Consider the following 16,944-nt stretch of genomic DNA (forward strand, 5'->3'; position numbering starts at 1 on the left):
ACAACCTGCTTAGCGCACGGCCCGAAATCATGTCGTGTGAATTCATACAAGTTTTAATCCAGGCAGTGCAGCATTCAATTGCCTTGGTTAGCGCAAGGCTTTGAATCTTTTCTTTATCCAAATGTTCATAGTACACACCTTGCGTTCACACGATTCGCGTGTGTTTTGCTTGGCATATTCTAAACGAAAGGGCAAGCACGGCAAGGAAATGAGCATTTCCAATCAGGCGTAAAGTAATGCTATAAATCGGCCCAGGCGTGTGCCCAATGGCTGACCAGCTCTTGGGCTGGCGCCATTGAGAATAGCCACCACCCCCCAAAATGTTACAATCCAATTAGTGTCGTGCGCCACTTATCACCTGGTTGTCGTCAAATGCGCAACCCGATTGATTTTCATGTCTCAGACGTGCGTGGAACGCGCTGCGGTTCGGACGTGTTTCTGTTTGTTTGCGAGTGCAAAAACGGAATAAACATAAAGACAAACAGGCTTAAAAAAAGAGACGCACATCCTGTGCCTGGCAGACATAAAAATAAGTTATCATTTACTAATACAATTAAAAAAGGAAGCCTACTGTTTAAATTAAATTAAAATTATTCTAAATGCCAATTATCTTGTACGAATAATCCAATTAACAAAATGGTGTGTATTTGACAAGCGCGACAATATATAGAAAAAAATGGAAAGGAGGAGAACGATCTTTGAGCAGCCGCAGATTTTATACCCTTGCTGATATATGCAAAATTTGGAATATATTTTTTTACATTCACTTAAAATAAATTGTTTTAATTTATTTTAATAGCTTGAAACACAACGAGAAAGAAGGGCTATCTTCGGCACGCCGAAGATTTAATGTCCTTGCAGAGTGAACCTTTTCTTTACGCCAAGTTTGGTCAATATATCAAAGTTTTCTCCGATCCAGCCGGTTCCGACATTAGTACTGCGTATGCAAGGTTTTATTTACGATACCTTTAAAACTGAGAGACTATTTCGCATTGAAACAGACAGACATACTTAGCTATATCGACGCGGCTGTTAATACTGATCAATACCATATATACTTAATGGGGTCGGCGATGTCTCCATCTATGCGTTACACATTTCGAGACCCAATTTTAATATCCAGTGCAAGAGTAAAAAACTGTGTTTTATTAAAAGCTTAATGTTTGACCGATTGCTCCTATAGTAACTATATGATATAGCAATCATAATGTAGTCACATGTTAGGCGCAAATTTATTTGCCATATGATATATTTAAAATCAAAAAAAAAAAAAAAATCAAAAGTTACAATAATAATAAAATATTGCTTTTATGTTAGGAGTATGAAAAGGCTATCAATTAGAGAATTCTTAAAAAAGGTTATTTTATAGGAAAACAGTTTTTAGCCGATAGTTTTAATGGCAGCTATATGATACGTGTTCTCAACCGAGTGCCTCTAAAACCTATCTAAAGACAAACAAATGGCTTTAAGAGCTCAGCCTTTATCCTGCTTGGGTATATATAATTGTATAGGTACAATTTCGTGACAAGCCGTTAACATGCTCTGCATAGTTAAGCCTTTCCAAGGAATATCTCATTTAAAAAAGGGAAAAAGGACATTCAATACACTGCGCGCTAGCCTTAAAAGTGCAAGCCATTGGCTGTTGGCAAGGGTTGAATTTTACAAGTGACCACAAAAGAATAAAGGAAGAAAAAGATAAGCACGTGAAGCCCCACAGGGCCCAAAGACTTTTGGACTTCCTTGAATATGCGAATGTTGATTCGCAATAATAATACTTGAGTTGACAGTTGGCAGTCCCTCAAGTACTACGCCTAACGTGACTCCTTTTGCACCGCCTTCTCTTTTTTTTAGGGTCTCGAGTTCTTCTTTAAATTTGGCTATGCGTTTCTCACCATAACGCTTATCATAATGATCTGGATGTCCTTGGCGCGTGCCTCGCTGTTCAGTCGAGAGATGGAGGAGACCCGCTATCCGCCTTGCACATACAACGTGATGTGCACATGCTCCAAATCGTCCACAGATTTGGGCATTGTGCATTGCAAGAATGTGCCTTTTCCAGCACTGCCGCGCATGGTCAACCAATCTAAGGTAGGTGGCCAAACTTGCTAGCGAATGTTTGCAGACGTTGGACTAATCTCTCGACCAGGTTTTCATGCTGCACATGGAGAACACGGGCTTGCGCGAGATCGAGCCCTATTTTCTACAGTCCACGGGCATGTATCGGCTAAAGATTTCGGGCAATCATCTAACCGAGATACCAGATGATGCCTTTACCGGGTTGGAGCGCTCATTGTGGGAGCTCATATTGCCGCAAAACGATCTGGTCGAGATACCCTCCAAGTCATTACGTCATCTGCAAAAGCTGCGCATTCTGGATCTATCAGATAATCATATAACGACTATACATCACGATTCGTTTCGTGGCCTCGAGGAATCGCTGCAGACTCTGATTCTGGGCGAGAATTGCATTTCCATGCTCATGACGCATAGCTTCTCGGGCTTGCTAAATCTGGAGACACTAGATCTGAGCGGGAATAGTCTGTTTGAGATCGATCCGAATGTGTTTGTGGATGGCATGCCTAGGCTGACGCGTTTGTTGCTCACGGATAATATTCTGTCGGAGATACCCTACGATGCACTGGGTCCGCTAAAGAGTCTGCGCACTTTGGATATATCACACAATGTCATTTGGTCGCTGAGTGGAAATGAAACATATGATATTAAGGCTAGCACCAAACTGAATTTGGATAACCTACACTTGGAGTATAATCACATAGAAGTGCTGCCACCGAACTCCTTCAAGTATTTTGATACAGTCAATCGAACCTTTTTTGATGGAAATCCCATACATACTCTTAAGGTGGGTGCTTCAAGTTGGTCAAATCGTGTTGCATCTCAAACTCTTTACTTTACAGGACGATGCCTTCAAGCCAGCTCGCATACGTGAGATCTATATGCGATATTGTGGACTGACCAATATTTCCCCGGTGGCCTTTGATAGCCTGGTGAATAGCTTACAAATTTTGGATCTGTCTGGCAACAATTTGACCAAGCTGCATCACAAGCTCTTCAATAATTTCGATGTTTTGAAGTGAGTTGGTTGAAAAAAAGGCCACAACCTAATCCGATTGTCAGCACCCTACAATGTGGGGCTTCGTCGATGTGGGCTAAGTGTGTGACCTGCTTTCGCAGAACGTGACGAATATAGAAACGAGACAATAGAGCAATAAGCAGCTATAATAACCCAAACCAATTCACCCTTTTTCCACGTTTACCCCCCATTTACAGGGTCATTAGCATGCGTGACAATAAGATCAAAATCCCGAAGCCCACGGAAACATTTAATGCCATGCACTATACGCTGCTCAAGCTGGATCTCAGCGGTGATCGGAATGATCCAACCAATTTACAAACTTTACGCAAGTAAGTGACCCCAGCACAATAGAGCTCCTGCTCCCCACACACCCCTTTACCCGAGCAAATCGTTTTGTATTTATTTTCAAAAAGTATGACCAGAATGCGGAACATGCGCTCGCTATCCATATCGCGCATGGGCACCACATCTGTGGGTCCCGAAGACTTTAAGGACTTTGGCGTCGAACTGGAGGATCTGCAGATCACACGTGCCAGCCTCTCGGGCATACAGTCGCATGCCTTTAAGCATGTACGCGGTCTGAAGCGATTGGATTTCAGCGAGAATGGAATTTCGAACATTGAGAATGATGCATTCCATGAAGTAGGAGTATCTAAGCTGTCAGGTTTAAACAGTTTTAAATGGGATTTCTCTTTCTAGATTGGCCACTCCCTCATTTCACTAAAGATGGCGCATGGTTATTCCGGCAGCGCCTTGCCTGCCGAGGCTCTTCGACATTTGACCTCCCTACAGGAGCTGGACTTCAGCAACAATCATATTAGCAGCATGAGCGATACGAGCTTCCATTTCTTGAAAAATCTTCGTTTGCTGGAGCTGCATGACAATCGCATTGAACAGGTGCTCAAGGGCACCTTCCAGGGCGATATACACTCAAAGTTGGAGGAGATCTCGCTGCGCTTCAATCATCTTACATCCATTTCTCAGCACACATTCTTTGACTTGGAGGCGCTGCGCAAACTCCAGCTGGATGACAATAAAATTGACAAGGTGGAGCGACGCGCTTTTATGAACCTGGATGAGCTGGAGTACCTGAGCCTGCGCGGCAACAAGCTCAACAATTTGGCTGAGGAGTCCTTTCAAAACCTGCCCAAGCTGGAGATTCTGGACATGGCCTTCAACCAGCTGCCCAATTTCAATTTTGACTACTTCGATCAAGTGGGCACTTTATCTAACCTTAATGTTAATGTTAGCCACAATCAGATTAAGCAGCTAATGTCCAACTCCTCCTGGAGTGGCCGCAATGAGCATGGTAAGATGTTCTAGACATATCCGTGAGATTGATCATTTTTACTCTTTCTGCTTTTAGGCGGCATCTACCACTCGAACATCAAGATATTGGATTTATCGCACAATAACATTTCCATCATTTATCCCGGCTACTTCCGACCCGCTGAGATTTCACTGACACACTTGCATCTGGGCTATAACTCGCTTATGGTTGGTATTTGCCTAGCTACAGATCTATATGTCATATATCCATATAGATTAAACTGATTATACTGATGGACTGACGGACTGCTGGAAGTCAACGGCACAGCTCCAACAGTAAAGTCTTACAAATTTTTGCTGAATTTGAGACTTTCCTCTTGCGGTCTTTTCCCTCCATTTTTCTTGATCTTTTTCCAAATGGAAGTTTAGCTGACAGTCAGACAGAATAAACTCTTTTCTCTAGATAGCACATTATGATATTATTTATTGTTATATACAATTTTCTAGAACACCACTCGTGATGTGTTTGGGAATATGCCGCATTTGCAATGGCTGGATCTTAGCTACAATTGGATACACGAACTGGACTTTGATGCCTTTAAGAATACCAAACAATTGCAATTGGTCTATTTTGATCACAACTATTTGACTGATATACCACAGGATATTTTTAAGCCCGTGCAGAGCCTGCGTATTGTGGACTTCTCCCACAATAAGCTGCGCGGCTTGCCCGATAATTTGTTCTATAATGGCGGCATGGAAAAGTGAGTAATTCGTTAATTAACTTGAAAGTTTACCAAAGGTTTACCTCTTTTTATTTACAGGTTGGATGTCTCGCACAATATGCTCTTAAAGATACCATCTTCCTCGTTGTCCAGTTTGGCTGCTCTGACCCTGTGCGAGCTGCATTTATCCAACAATTTCATCTCCACAATACACAGCATGGATTTGTCGAATAAGTTTAGGGTTAGTTGCTTATTTTAACTTCTATTTGGACATTATGATTAGAGCTTTACCTTTTTGTATCTTTCAGTCTTTACGTTACTTGGACATTTCCTACAACTATTTGCTGCGCATCGATGACGCCGTCTTTGCCACCATGCCGAAACTGGCGGTTCTGGATCTCTCACATAATCGGGATCTCAAGGTTATGGATAAATCGTTTATGGGCCTGGAGAATTCATTAATAAAGCTCGGCCTGGAGAATGTCTCGCTAAGCACCGTGCCTGAAATACGCCTCAAGTATCTGCGTGAATTCCGTTTGGGCTACAATGAGCTTCCCTCCATACCACAGGAACTGGCGAATAATATGACTAATCTACGTATGCTGGATCTATCAAATAACGACTTGACCAATGTGCCACTGATGACCCAGTCTCTGCCACATTTGCGGTGAGTCAGTCAACACTTGCACTTGCAGTTCAGCTTATCTGACTTATGCAGCTGTATCTTATAGTCGGCTGATGCTGTCCGGTAACCCGATTACCTCGCTAAACAATAACAGCTTCGATGGCGTCAATGAGGATCTGGAAATGTTGGATATATCCAATTTCCGTTTGCATTATTTTGAGTATGGTTGCCTTGATTCGCTGCCACATCTGCGCTCCCTCAAGCTGACCGCCTACTCGCACCTGGATCACTTCAATATACCCCATTTGCTGCGACATCATCACAACATACGCGAACTGTGGATTGAGGCACCGCAGCCATTTACGCGCATCGTCAAGAAGGGCTCGGGACCCACGCAAGAAATGCAAACCGTGCAAATGGGCATGCCAACGGACCTGCTGCGTGAGATGGAGGGACATCTGCCCTCCAAACTGACCAACATAACGTTCAGTGGACCACAATTCACGAATCTTAACGATCATATACTGCGGGTGAGTCGTTCACAACTTTAACACACTTACTTCATTTCCTGCAGAGCGACAGGAAATACATTATGTAGGACCTCTGCTGCTCCTATAAAGTATAAACATACACAAATTTTGTATCAGTGTTGTCCGTCTCTCTTTTTCTCTCTGTCATATAGCTGCTCATATTTTTAGGCAAAATGAATTTATGTATGAAAAACTTTTCTATTTTCAAGTTTAGTGAACAGCTAAGAGTTTCACTATTCTCCTCATATAGGGCATTTGATAACAAGTGTGTAGAAGGACATTCTTTCTAAATGTCCTGGGCAAACTTAGACACTAAAAGCTTTATAGAAACATTTTTTAAGCCTCACTTTATTATCTGAACAGGGCATGCGCTCCCCTTACCTCTATATGCAACTGTTCAATACATCGCTGCAAGCCTTGCCCCCCAACTTCTTCAAGCATATGGGACGTGTTAGGAATATTTCCTTGGATATACGCTATAACAATCACAACTTGAAGAAAATACCAAATCCGAATACGGGCCAGGTGCCTTATCTGCCGAATAGTGTTTTTCTAACAGATCTCAAGATGTCACATACGGATCTTAACTGCGATTGCGACTTGGGGTTTGTTTATGACTGCGGGCTCTATATGAATATACTCTAAGTATCCGCTTGCTTTTCTTAGCTGGGTGGAGTTCTGGCAGCGTAAGCGACGTCAATATATATGCTCATCGCAGACCTGGACCGATACGGTTTTCCGCACCTTCATGAATTCGCCGTGCCAGGTGTACGGACGCCACAATTGTGACGATCATGACGATGATCTGCGCGAGACGCGTTGTGATAACAAAGGCGGACAGCAGCTACTTGAGGTAAGTTATGTGGATAACCTAAAGGTGATTGAACGACTGATGGACTGATTGATGACCGATGTGCTGTCCAAGCCGTGTGAAAAACGAAAGCGCGGTTTTTTAGAAAAAAATTCAATTGGCTCTAAGCTCATTTTCAAAGATGTGTTTCATCATAGCCAATGTACATTTATTCACGCTATTATTTTTACAGGCTCTGAAGTTCGATCTGGAATGCGGTTGGGATAATGCCAATTGCAGGGAAACTGCCATCGTTATAATTTCTGTTTGCTTGGCATTTGTGTTCTGGATGTGACTTCTGTACTTTGCAAATAAGACGTCCACCGACTTTTACGATATTCTAGAGCAAATCTATGGCAGGCAGGTCATATAGGTTTTGCGAAACTGAACATCTAGAAATTAAGCGTGATGAGAGACTTTTTCCTAAAAACCTGGTTTTTATGTTCTTTCAAATCCAATTCTGAATTCCTTTAAACCAATCTTTAGAGTCCTTGGTAACGCCTTATATGTAGCTAACCTCAACTCGCCCATACACACCTCTGCACTCCATTTCTGTGGCACTCATCTCAATTTATGGTAGATATTATTATATACACGTTATTTAATTTTTTTCTATATAATCCAGCTATATACTTAATCCTCCGATTTATTACTAACATAGAAATACTTAAGTTAGGTCACTTCGCTGCTTAAACAATTCCAATTGAAAGTCTGTAAAATGTTTCATAAACATAATAAATATTTACGGTAGGTTAAATGGGCTTCTATTAGTTTTTTTTTTTGATTTTCTATTTCGTTTGCTGTGCCTGTCATCTGCATAAAACCTTGTACTCTATTATGAGGTCAACAACAACAAATAATTTACACAAATGGCGGTACAGCAACAACAACAACACAGCATCAACAACAACAACAACAACAACAGCAGAAACAACAAGAAGAAACAATTAAAAACTTTTGCGCAAAGTTTCAACCTGGTTTTTTTTTAAACGATAAATTATTATATAATGCCACATTGCACTTTCTGGTACCGCCTTTTAAGGCATGGCACTTATTTTGTAATACCCTGTAATCAATAAAAAGTAACAGGAATAAGAGGATATCTACATAATCGAAAAACCGGGTCAATCGAGGCCCTGGATTGGACAACGCCAGAATATATAAAACTTGCCAATCTGACTGAGTCTTAAAGCAGGACTGAACAAATTTAGTAAATTTGCTCAATAACTTGTAAAATATAGAAAAAATTGATGGGTTGATAGAATTTTACTTTACCCTATTGAAATACGCCAGAACCAGGGTATATTATTTATGAACGTTTTTCTAAGCAAAATTATCTGAAATGTGAAAAAGCAAATTTTTTTAGAAACTATTAAAACAGGTAAATAGTCTGTGAAAATAATTGTGCTTATTGTTGTTAAATGTTCAAATAATAAAAATAAATAATAAAAACATAAACAAGTGGTGTTTTTATTATTATATTTATTTTTATTATTTTTTGTAAGAGAAGTTTTTATCTTTTATTTTTTTGTATCATTTTGATTTTTTACATTTTGACTATTACAAGAGTAAGAATTGCTCATAAATTAAAATTTATACAGCATCGAGGATTTAATACGTTTATATAAGTTATTTAGTTACTTTACAATTTGCACAATGATAGAAACTAGTTAAGTGTGGGCATAGCTTGGCTAGAACTGCGCAGCTCTCAGCGTGTGTAGCTGTTTATTTGTGTACATATAACCCAAAGGTATGAGAGTGGAAACGTGCTAAGGTTGTTTTGCAGGGGGCTAGAGGATATTCCCAAGTCAATCACTCACAGATAAGAGCATTTCGATTTGTTTTTTTTTTTTTGGTTGTTGTTGTTCTTTATTTATTTTTGGCAGTTTTATTGAGCTAAAGTACTTTCTGATATATGGACGGGCGCGGGTGAGGTGTCCGGCAAAGTGGTGGAGCCATGTCCGGCAGCGACGGCATCGCACTAAAGTTCAAATGGGGCAGCAACAATCTCATCAACTTCCCGTTTATGCACTTTGCCAATGCCCGTGGCTGGGGTGGGCGCCTCACAGCGGCCGCAATAGTGGAGCTGTGGGTTTTTTTTTATGGGGTAGGTTGAGTATGTCTGGTTGGGTGTGTTTGTGTGAGTGAGTGTGTTCGGATGTGGCTTACCTGCTTGCCAATTAAATTTTCAAAGCGTGGCCGCACAAATGTCCAGGCGCCCATGTTGCGATGCTCCTCCTGACTCCAGACGAAACCTGGGCGAGGGTTTTGGTAAAGAGAGTGGAAATGAGAGGCGTGGGGTCAGTTACAGGGTTACAAATTTATTGCCTGAAAGTTTGGGTTAGGAACTTACTCTGCACATTGCCATATTGCGCCAGCTGTGCCTGCAGTTCCTGGACCGGGAAGGGACTGAGGGACTCCAGGCGCACAATGGCCGTGTCCTGGACCTGACGATTAGCTCGTTCCTCGACCAGGTTGTAGTAGTGTTTGCCGCTGCAGATGATGACCTTGCGCACCTGTTCCGGCTGCACTGTGCTGTCACCTGGGGAATTAGAGAAGTCGGCTTGGGTCAGCTTGAGGAAGGCAGCCATTAAAAAAAAACAGGAGTGCTTTAGCTGAGAGTGGCCGAGTAGCAGATACCCTGTACCCAGTGTCGAGATGGCTTCACAAATACCTGAACTGCCGTCTATACTAACAGCCCTTTGATATACATTATGGAAAACATGTTCTTGACTTACTTCGGTATATATTGTCCGGCCTATGGTATATGATTTGAAATTGTAAGTGAATACCTGAGCCCAACGGCAATAGGGCTATAGAAGGAACTACTTTCCAAATACCAACTTTCTAGCTCTTATAGACTCTAAGAATGAGGGGTTTATAAGACCACGATGTTTATAAGACGGACATGGCTACATTAACTCGGCTATTACCTCTGAACAATAATTAATATATTCCTACTGGCTCTCCTTTCTTACACATCTTTAATGGGTACGTGGTGTAAGAAGAATACCCACCTAAAACATTGTGGAACAGCGTGCCCGGCTGGAAGTCTTCATGGGTGGAGGTGGCTGCTGGCAGACGCAACAGCGTCTTGGGCGCCACCACTACCAAGGGCTTGCGGAAATTTCTCGCCAGCTGGCGACGCAGCACATGGTAGTATTGGGCTGGCGTTGTGGGATTCACCACATGCACATTTACGCTGTCGCCATCGGGCGCTGTTTCCTTGGAATCGCTGAGCTGCAAATACCGCTCAATGCGGCAGGAGCTGTGCTCAGAGGCGGCGCCATCGTAGCCATGTGGCAGCAGCATGACCAAGGCATTCGATTCCATCCATTTACCTATGTTAGAAACGATTAGCCAAGTTCTTGGCAGCTTATGGAACTGAACTGAACTTACTCTCGCCCGAGACAATAAACGCATCGATCATGATTTGGGCGCCATTGGCAAAGTCCCCGAATTGCGCCTCCCAAATAATGAGGTTCTGGGGATTGTCTATGGCCATGCCGTACTCAAAGCCAAGCACTGCCTCCTCGGAGAGTATGCTGTGTGCCAGCTCCAGTTTGCCGCCGTTGCCGCCCTCTAAGTGGTTGAGCGGCACGTACATCTCGTTCGTCTGCTGATCCACCAGCATGGCATGACGATGTGAGAAAGTTCCACGTCCCACATCCTCGCCACTGATGCGAACATTGTGGCCCTGGTACATGAGGCTGCCAATGGCCAAGGCTTCCGCCGTGGCCCAGTCTATTTTGGCACCAGCCTCCAGTTTCTTGAGTCTGCCTTGGACAAACGTTTTCAGCAGATGTGGATGAATGTTCTGGAAAAATTTACATATATATATATATACTAAGTCTGTAATCTAAAATCGTGTTGCTTGTCTCTACTTACAAAGTCCGCGGGATATGCAACGCTCTGCTGGCCAATCCAGTGCAGTAGGCCATAGTCCAAGCCAGTGTCCCAGTAGGTGAGCTCATTGGCGGGCGCCAGCTTCAGACCCGCCCACTGCTGCTCAAAGTAGCTTGCAGGCGGCTGATAACTGGGCGCCAAAGCCAACTCCTCATTGAGATAGGCTATATAATTCTCTCGCAATTGGCTAGACTGCTCCGCGCTAAGCACACCCTGCCTGGCCAACTCAGCTGCATAGAGGTCCGGCACAGATTGACGCTGGTGAACAATTTGATAGACCAGCGGATTGGTAAAGGTGGGATCATCCAGTTCATTGTGACCCCAGCGCCGATAGCAGTTCAGATCAATAAAGATGTCCTTGTGAAATTCACGCTGATAGCGAAAGGCAAGATTGGTAATGCGCGCCAAAGCCTCTGGATCATCGCCATTGACATGGAAGACTGGCGCCTGTATAGATTTGGCCAGATCGGAGGCATACTCTGTCGAGCGTCCACGTTCGCCAGGCGTTGTAAATCCCACTTGGTTGTTGACAATGAGATGCAGGCTGCCGCCCACCTCAAAATGGGGAACATAGGCCATGTGCAGGCATTCCTGATTAATGCCCTGGCCGGCAAAGGCGGCATCACCATGGAGTATCACATTGAGCACATGCTGACCAAAAGGCTGGGCGCTGGATTCGGTGCTAAAGGCGCCATCGCCGCGACTCTGCTGCTTGGAGCGCGTCTTACCCATGGCCACAGGATTAGCTGCCTGAAATGAGGCAGTCGCCAGGAGTAATGTTTTGCAGCTAATTTGGAATTGAAGTGTCAGGACTCACCTCCAAATGCGAGGGATTGCGAACCATGCTAAAGTTGATGCTCTTGCCAAGCACTTGCAGCTGCTCGGAAACATCTGCGCAAGATGTGGGTTTGATTAAATTACGCATACGCTGCGTGTGCCCCAAGCAGACAGACCCCCACTAATAAAACTTTCACTTACGGAAGTGACTTATGACGTCCGACATGGCCTCAATGTCGTCGGCAAACTCCGATGCGCCGCTGAGTTTGCGAAAAACTTTTGCCGGCCTCATGTTCAGCAGCGCTGCCTGCAGCGGGGTCCGTCCTCGGTGGGGCATGGCCAGCACCACATGCTCAATGTTTGCTGTTCTCATCATTGTAGTTGTTGTCATCGTAGGTGAAACAAAGTTTTGGGAGAAAATCAGATTAGGGTTAAAGCAAGCGTGCGCCGATAGTTTGGCGTCAAGTTTGGCTTCTCACGAAGTTAGGGAACGGAATTGAGGATGTGGACGTATACAATCATATAACGCACACACTTATAGAAATTTTGAAACTGGTTTTATAGTTAGCTATAGATTAGTTGATATAGTTGTATATTTAAATATATTAGGCATATTATTAAGGCTACAAATCGGCTTTAAACCAAAAAATTCCAAAAACTGAAAGCGACTTCAAATTTGGTTTAAATAATCGTTGTCTGGGTCGATAAGTCAATATCTTGAAATCGATCAAAATCGATACCAACAATCCGATCCTTTTTTAAATTCAAGATGAATATGTATATTGAAGTTCCTGAAGATTTTTCAGTTTGATAGTTACACTCATTTGGATGCATACTTAACAAGATACTGAGCACTTGTGAATCTAGCTCTTATTATTTGCCAGTAATGCTGAACCAATCGATGGTCACTTTTTATCGCTTAACGATAAACTCGTCACATTTTATAAAACCAATATGCCTTTTTACCCAATTTAAAAACATGAACCACCAGGTATTAGTATTTTCCTTAAATTTAAAAACCGCTTAAAAATAACACAAAGACCCACACCCACGTTTAGCTCTGGACACATTTGACTGGGCTGCGTGTCGCTTGAACCCAACTGACCTTGAACGCTGTCGCGCAGTAGCTGCCAAAAGAATGCCAACATGGATTCGGCGCCCTCGCCGCTGTATCGCTTGACCGTCGGAAATTTGAGGGCCATGAAGTTATCCCACGCCTGTGACTTAATTAGCAACTCGGCGATTTCGAGGCGCTCCGTCGACTGCAGCTGGCGTTCGTACAAAGATTCAAAGTTCTGGGCCAGCCATTCGCGCTCCTCGGTGTTCTGTGTCGGACAGATAGAGTATGGTCATCCCAGGTTATTATTTTATTTTTTTTTGTTTTTTTTTTTTTTTTTGGTAGCTGTCTCAGCTGTTTTATGTATGAATTATATGGAGTGCTTACCTCAACGTAGGCGAACTCGGCGCTGGCGGCGTTGCTGCAGTAAACGTCGCGGAGCAGCTGCTCCAATTGGGCAACGTTCTGGGCAGATGTGGGAGCACTCAAGAGGCCAGCGGTGCGCACCGTTTGCTGTGTCTGCAGTCCATAAAATGCGGGATTTAATTCCTGCAATTCGCTGTGAGAGGACACAATACAAGGGCAGAAGCAAGCGGCATATAAATTATATGTAACTTATGGTAGGCTGTGTGCGTGCGTGTGTGTGTGTGTGTGTGTGTGGTAGGAACTTGGTTTAACTTCTCACATTATTTACCTTTGGCTGCTGGACGCTTTGATGCTGATGGGATTTACCGATGCCAATTTGTGTCCATGCTGGCGAAAGGCCTCCACCCAGCGATAGACATTGCCCTGTGCATTCCTTGCCTGCCTCACCTCCTCGGCAACTGAAAGACACATGCGTAAACAATATAAATTTTCATTCACAGTTATAAATTATTAAAAATGAGAGAAATATATACGTATGTATATGTGTGCATTGGCACCATTCTGCGGCCTTTTTGAATTTATTGGCTTTTTATTTTTATGGCATATATATTTGGGCTTAGGTTCAATGCGCGGTTTCTGCTAAGCGGGGCATATCGCTTTTCCGATGCCTTTTAAGCTCTTCTATTAATATTTATTTCTTATATATAATTCTATGATTTTTTTTGTATACTTCTATGGAGCTGGACTTGACTCCTTTTGCTTTACATTATTACTCTTCGATCAAATTCCCAAATAGAAAACGCAATTTGTTATTCTTTAACGTTTTGATGTACCTAAAATGTTCTATTAAATTCGAACTTACTTCCAATGTTCAATCTGATTGCTTATATTACAGACAGCCTTTAAAGAGCATTTAAAATTCGGTGTTTCACCGAATAAATATTTGTTTTGTAGCCACATACAAGTGAGATATGGCACTGGATGTTTTCTTATGAGGTTCCCTTTTTATGGTGTTTTTTTATTTTTGGGCTAAGCCGTTGATAGCTCGTTGCCGCTTAGGTGTTTATGTGCTAAAATGTTATCCTGCTCAAAGGATGTGTATCTGTGTGTGCGTGCCTCCCAAGTCGATTACGAGGTCCTATGCGCAGGCACAAGGGATCATTCACAGTTGAGCGCCGACTTCCTTGGAAATGCATTAAAGCTTAATTTGCTTCAAAAGTGTATGCAATTCGTTGACAATATATATTTACTTTTTTTATTTTTGTTGGTAATAAATCAATTTAGTGTGGCAGGACATGCATGTCCTGCTGCTGCTTTGTGGGTGGAAAGAAGAGCACACAATGAATGATGAATGATATTTGTGGCGAAAATATTTTTCCTCTTGGGCGTGTAAATATTATTGAACCAGCGAGCAAAGGATAATGGCGTCCTGACAGTTATATATGGAATATATACAGCGCTGGACAATACAAAAGTGCAAGCCAGTCCTTCATCCCCCAAGGGACACGGGCGTGCGAAGCTTGGGCAGAATGTGAAGGAAATCAAAAGAGTCGCCAATTGCGAAGCTGCCATTTTGATTGGGCTTTGTCAACTCAATTAAAAGGCAGAGCTCGCTGTGCCCTGCTGATGTCACACAATAAACTGGAATCAAGTCAACAAAAAATTGAGTCTTCTTGTCGAAAGTCTGGCAGGTCCGCTGGACAAGTCCTCAAAGAAAGCTGGCCAACAAAATTCCAGTTGAGTTCAGTCAAAGGCGCACCATAGTTATTGTTGGAGCCACCATTTGGTGTAGTTGTAATCTTTGCACGTACACTCGGAGAAAATACCAAGTAGGTGGAGCTCAAATCATGGTTTTTAATTAGTATCAAACAAATTTAATGACTGGAAATAACCGGGAATATCTACATACATATATGGAAATAGCCTCAAAACGAAGAAAATGGCCATAAAGATATATGAACTTAATGCTGTCAGAGATGTGTGCTATGAATTGCATATTTCAAATAAATAATACACTCTAAAAAACTGAAATTATTGATGAAGAAAATATTCTTAAAATTTTGAGATCAAATGGAATGTGTATACATGCTATTGGGAATTGGAAATTCATTTATCTGTGTGCAATGCTAGTCTGTTTTTCTTTCATACTACATACTTTACCTCTATCTCTTTCGCCCTCTTTCTCTCTCCCTCTCGCTTTGCATGTTAATAAGAACTGACGTACCTCGTGTTGATTAGCCGCACGCCCCCAGCTGCTCCTTTGTTCAGTTCGACTCTGTCAATTGTGAGGCTAGCTAAGTCCTGGCCCTGATTCCAATTCGCAATTTTTGGGCCTCTGTTTGCACGACTTTGTTATTTTCCTGTGCACACACACTGTGTGTGTGAGCGTGCGTGTCGGTGTGTATGTGTGTCTGTGTGTTGTTTTGCTGGGCACGGTATCGTTTTAATTTGTGCAGCTTTTGCACCTGAAAATCGGTTCGCCCATGGTCCAGCTATCAGCCAAGGACAAACATTGGCAAATTCATGGAAAAACTCGGAAAAATCAACTGGAAAGCCGCTTACATATTAGTTTTCCATTGAAAAATTTATGCCTTAGAAGAAACAATTTGAATATCGAATATTCGGGACTCTTCGCAAATCAGAGCTCTTATTTTCTTTCTATCTATGATTCAAGTTTTCTGCTAAAGTTTAACACCCATTTTCCAACGTAACGTTCCATTTGTTAGGTTCTTATGTGGAGCATTTTTTCATATCGAAAATTGAACTTAGGAACCATTGACCTCACATTTTACACACTTTACGTTACAGAACTTCAAAAATGAGTTAGAATGCAATCGGGTGAGAAATAAATAGTTTCATGCAACAGTTTTTCACATAGCTTAAAAGCAGACTTTAAAAAAAAAAAAAACAAAAAACAAACTGAATAAACTTGCAACAGGTTGCTGCACACATGTTCGCTGTGCGTGTGTTTGAAGCGACATCTGCAAGCGGCCAACAAGTATGAGTTGGACAGCGGCTTTTGTATTCAGTTTGTCCACAGAAATTCGCTTTCTTGTTGTTGGTGATTGCTGTTGTTATTGTTGTTGGAGAAGGGTTTGCGGCTACACTCAAAAACGCATCAATAAACAGCCAAGAATGGCAACAACAACAACAACAACAACAACATTGTGTGCGACGATTTACAGCACTTGCCACAACAATATTTCAATACATTTTATTTGGCTTTAAACGTTGCACGACTTATCAAATGTGTTTTTGCTAAAAATGATTGTTATCTCAGCAGCTGGAAGTTTTCTATGGCCAGATTATAATGGAAGTCGCAGCAATCTTTCAGCTGGGTACTGATTACACGACTAAAATTCACTTTCAGGTACAAGCGCATAAATCGTACTATATTATAATTCAAATAATACCTTCGTAGACGCGCTTAGCGACCGGTCGATAGCCCCATACGCCCTGCTTGCTGTGATAGTTGCGTTGTGGGCGTGCCTGTGCGCCCAGCACGCTGATCAATTTTCTTTCCGCGCTCGCAAAGTGTCGCAGCATTTTATTAATTTGTTATTAGTTTGTTATTTTTTGTTTTGCTTGGGATATTCCAGCAGCTGATTCCCGTTGCCAACCGCAGCCGTTCGCGTTCGACCCAGAACTGAAAATCATTCTGTTTGCTTGCTGGCGGCCGGACCCCCTTGGTTAGTTCTGTTGATAAGCACTAAATGATCAGCAAACTGTCTAGAGGCAAACGATC

General features: G+C 42.5%; 2 protein-coding genes across 3 annotated transcripts; one reads left to right on the top strand and one right to left on the bottom strand.

Annotated features, from left to right (window-relative positions):
* The first annotated feature begins 132 nt into the window (after positions 1 to 132).
* On the top strand, positions 133 to 7,854 carry chp (leucine rich repeat containing G protein-coupled receptor chaoptin). Of its 2 annotated transcripts, none has more exons than XM_002055879.4 (15): positions 133 to 639; positions 1,852 to 2,088; positions 2,147 to 2,860; positions 2,916 to 3,091; positions 3,289 to 3,423; positions 3,517 to 3,736; positions 3,794 to 4,403; positions 4,461 to 4,591; positions 4,871 to 5,127; positions 5,188 to 5,329; positions 5,397 to 5,755; positions 5,820 to 6,243; positions 6,607 to 6,848; positions 6,910 to 7,096; positions 7,287 to 7,854. In XM_002055879.4, the coding sequence occupies exons 1-15, from the start codon at positions 637 to 639 to the stop codon at positions 7,386 to 7,388; spliced, it is 3,939 nt and encodes a 1,312-aa protein (XP_002055915.3). In that variant the 5' UTR covers positions 133 to 636; the 3' UTR covers positions 7,389 to 7,854. The 2 variants fall into 2 exon arrangements, with proteins under 2 accessions (XP_002055915.3, XP_032289481.1); XM_032433590.2 differs by having other exon boundaries at positions 139 to 639; positions 3,508 to 3,736.
* An 813-nt stretch (positions 7,855 to 8,667) lies between these two features.
* On the bottom strand, positions 8,668 to 16,853 carry LOC6632830 (probable 2-oxoadipate dehydrogenase complex component E1 homolog). Its single transcript, XM_002055880.4, has 12 exons — positions 16,613 to 16,853; positions 13,528 to 13,657; positions 13,221 to 13,392; positions 12,882 to 13,101; positions 11,978 to 12,139; positions 11,817 to 11,890; positions 10,982 to 11,749; positions 10,493 to 10,910; positions 10,111 to 10,434; positions 9,447 to 9,635; positions 9,263 to 9,348; positions 8,668 to 9,179 (listed from the first exon to the last, which is right to left on the bottom strand). Exons 1-12 carry the CDS (start codon positions 16,743 to 16,745, stop codon positions 9,075 to 9,077), a joined length of 2,781 nt encoding a protein of 926 aa, XP_002055916.1. The 5' UTR covers positions 16,746 to 16,853; the 3' UTR covers positions 8,668 to 9,074.
* Between the last annotated feature and the right edge of the window lie 91 nt (positions 16,854 to 16,944).

This window comes from Drosophila virilis, chromosome 2 (assembly GCF_030788295.1).
Source record: "Drosophila virilis strain 15010-1051.87 chromosome 2, Dvir_AGI_RSII-ME, whole genome shotgun sequence".
NCBI lineage: Eukaryota > Metazoa > Arthropoda > Insecta > Diptera > Drosophilidae > Drosophila > Drosophila virilis.

Excerpts from the sequence above, each read along its gene's own strand:
- chp (XM_032433590.2), top strand. Across the intron at positions 4,592-4,870 it reads TGGGCTATAACTCGCTTATG|AACACCACTCGTGATGTGTT; the intron begins GTTGGTATTTGC and ends ACAATTTTCTAG. Across the intron at positions 7,097-7,286 it reads GCGGACAGCAGCTACTTGAG|GCTCTGAAGTTCGATCTGGA; the intron begins GTAAGTTATGTG and ends TTATTTTTACAG.
- LOC6632830 (XM_002055880.4), bottom strand. The coding sequence starts at position 16,745 with ATGCTGCGACACTTTGCGAGCGCGGAAAGAAAATTGATCAGCGTGCTG. Across the intron at positions 13,393-13,527 it reads AAAGCGTCCAGCAGCCAAAG|CGAATTGCAGGAATTAAATC; the intron begins GTAAATAATGTG and ends GTCCTCTCACAG. Across the intron at positions 9,636-10,110 it reads GCTGTTCCACAATGTTTTAG|GTGACAGCACAGTGCAGCCG; the intron begins GTGGGTATTCTT and ends CTAATTCCCCAG.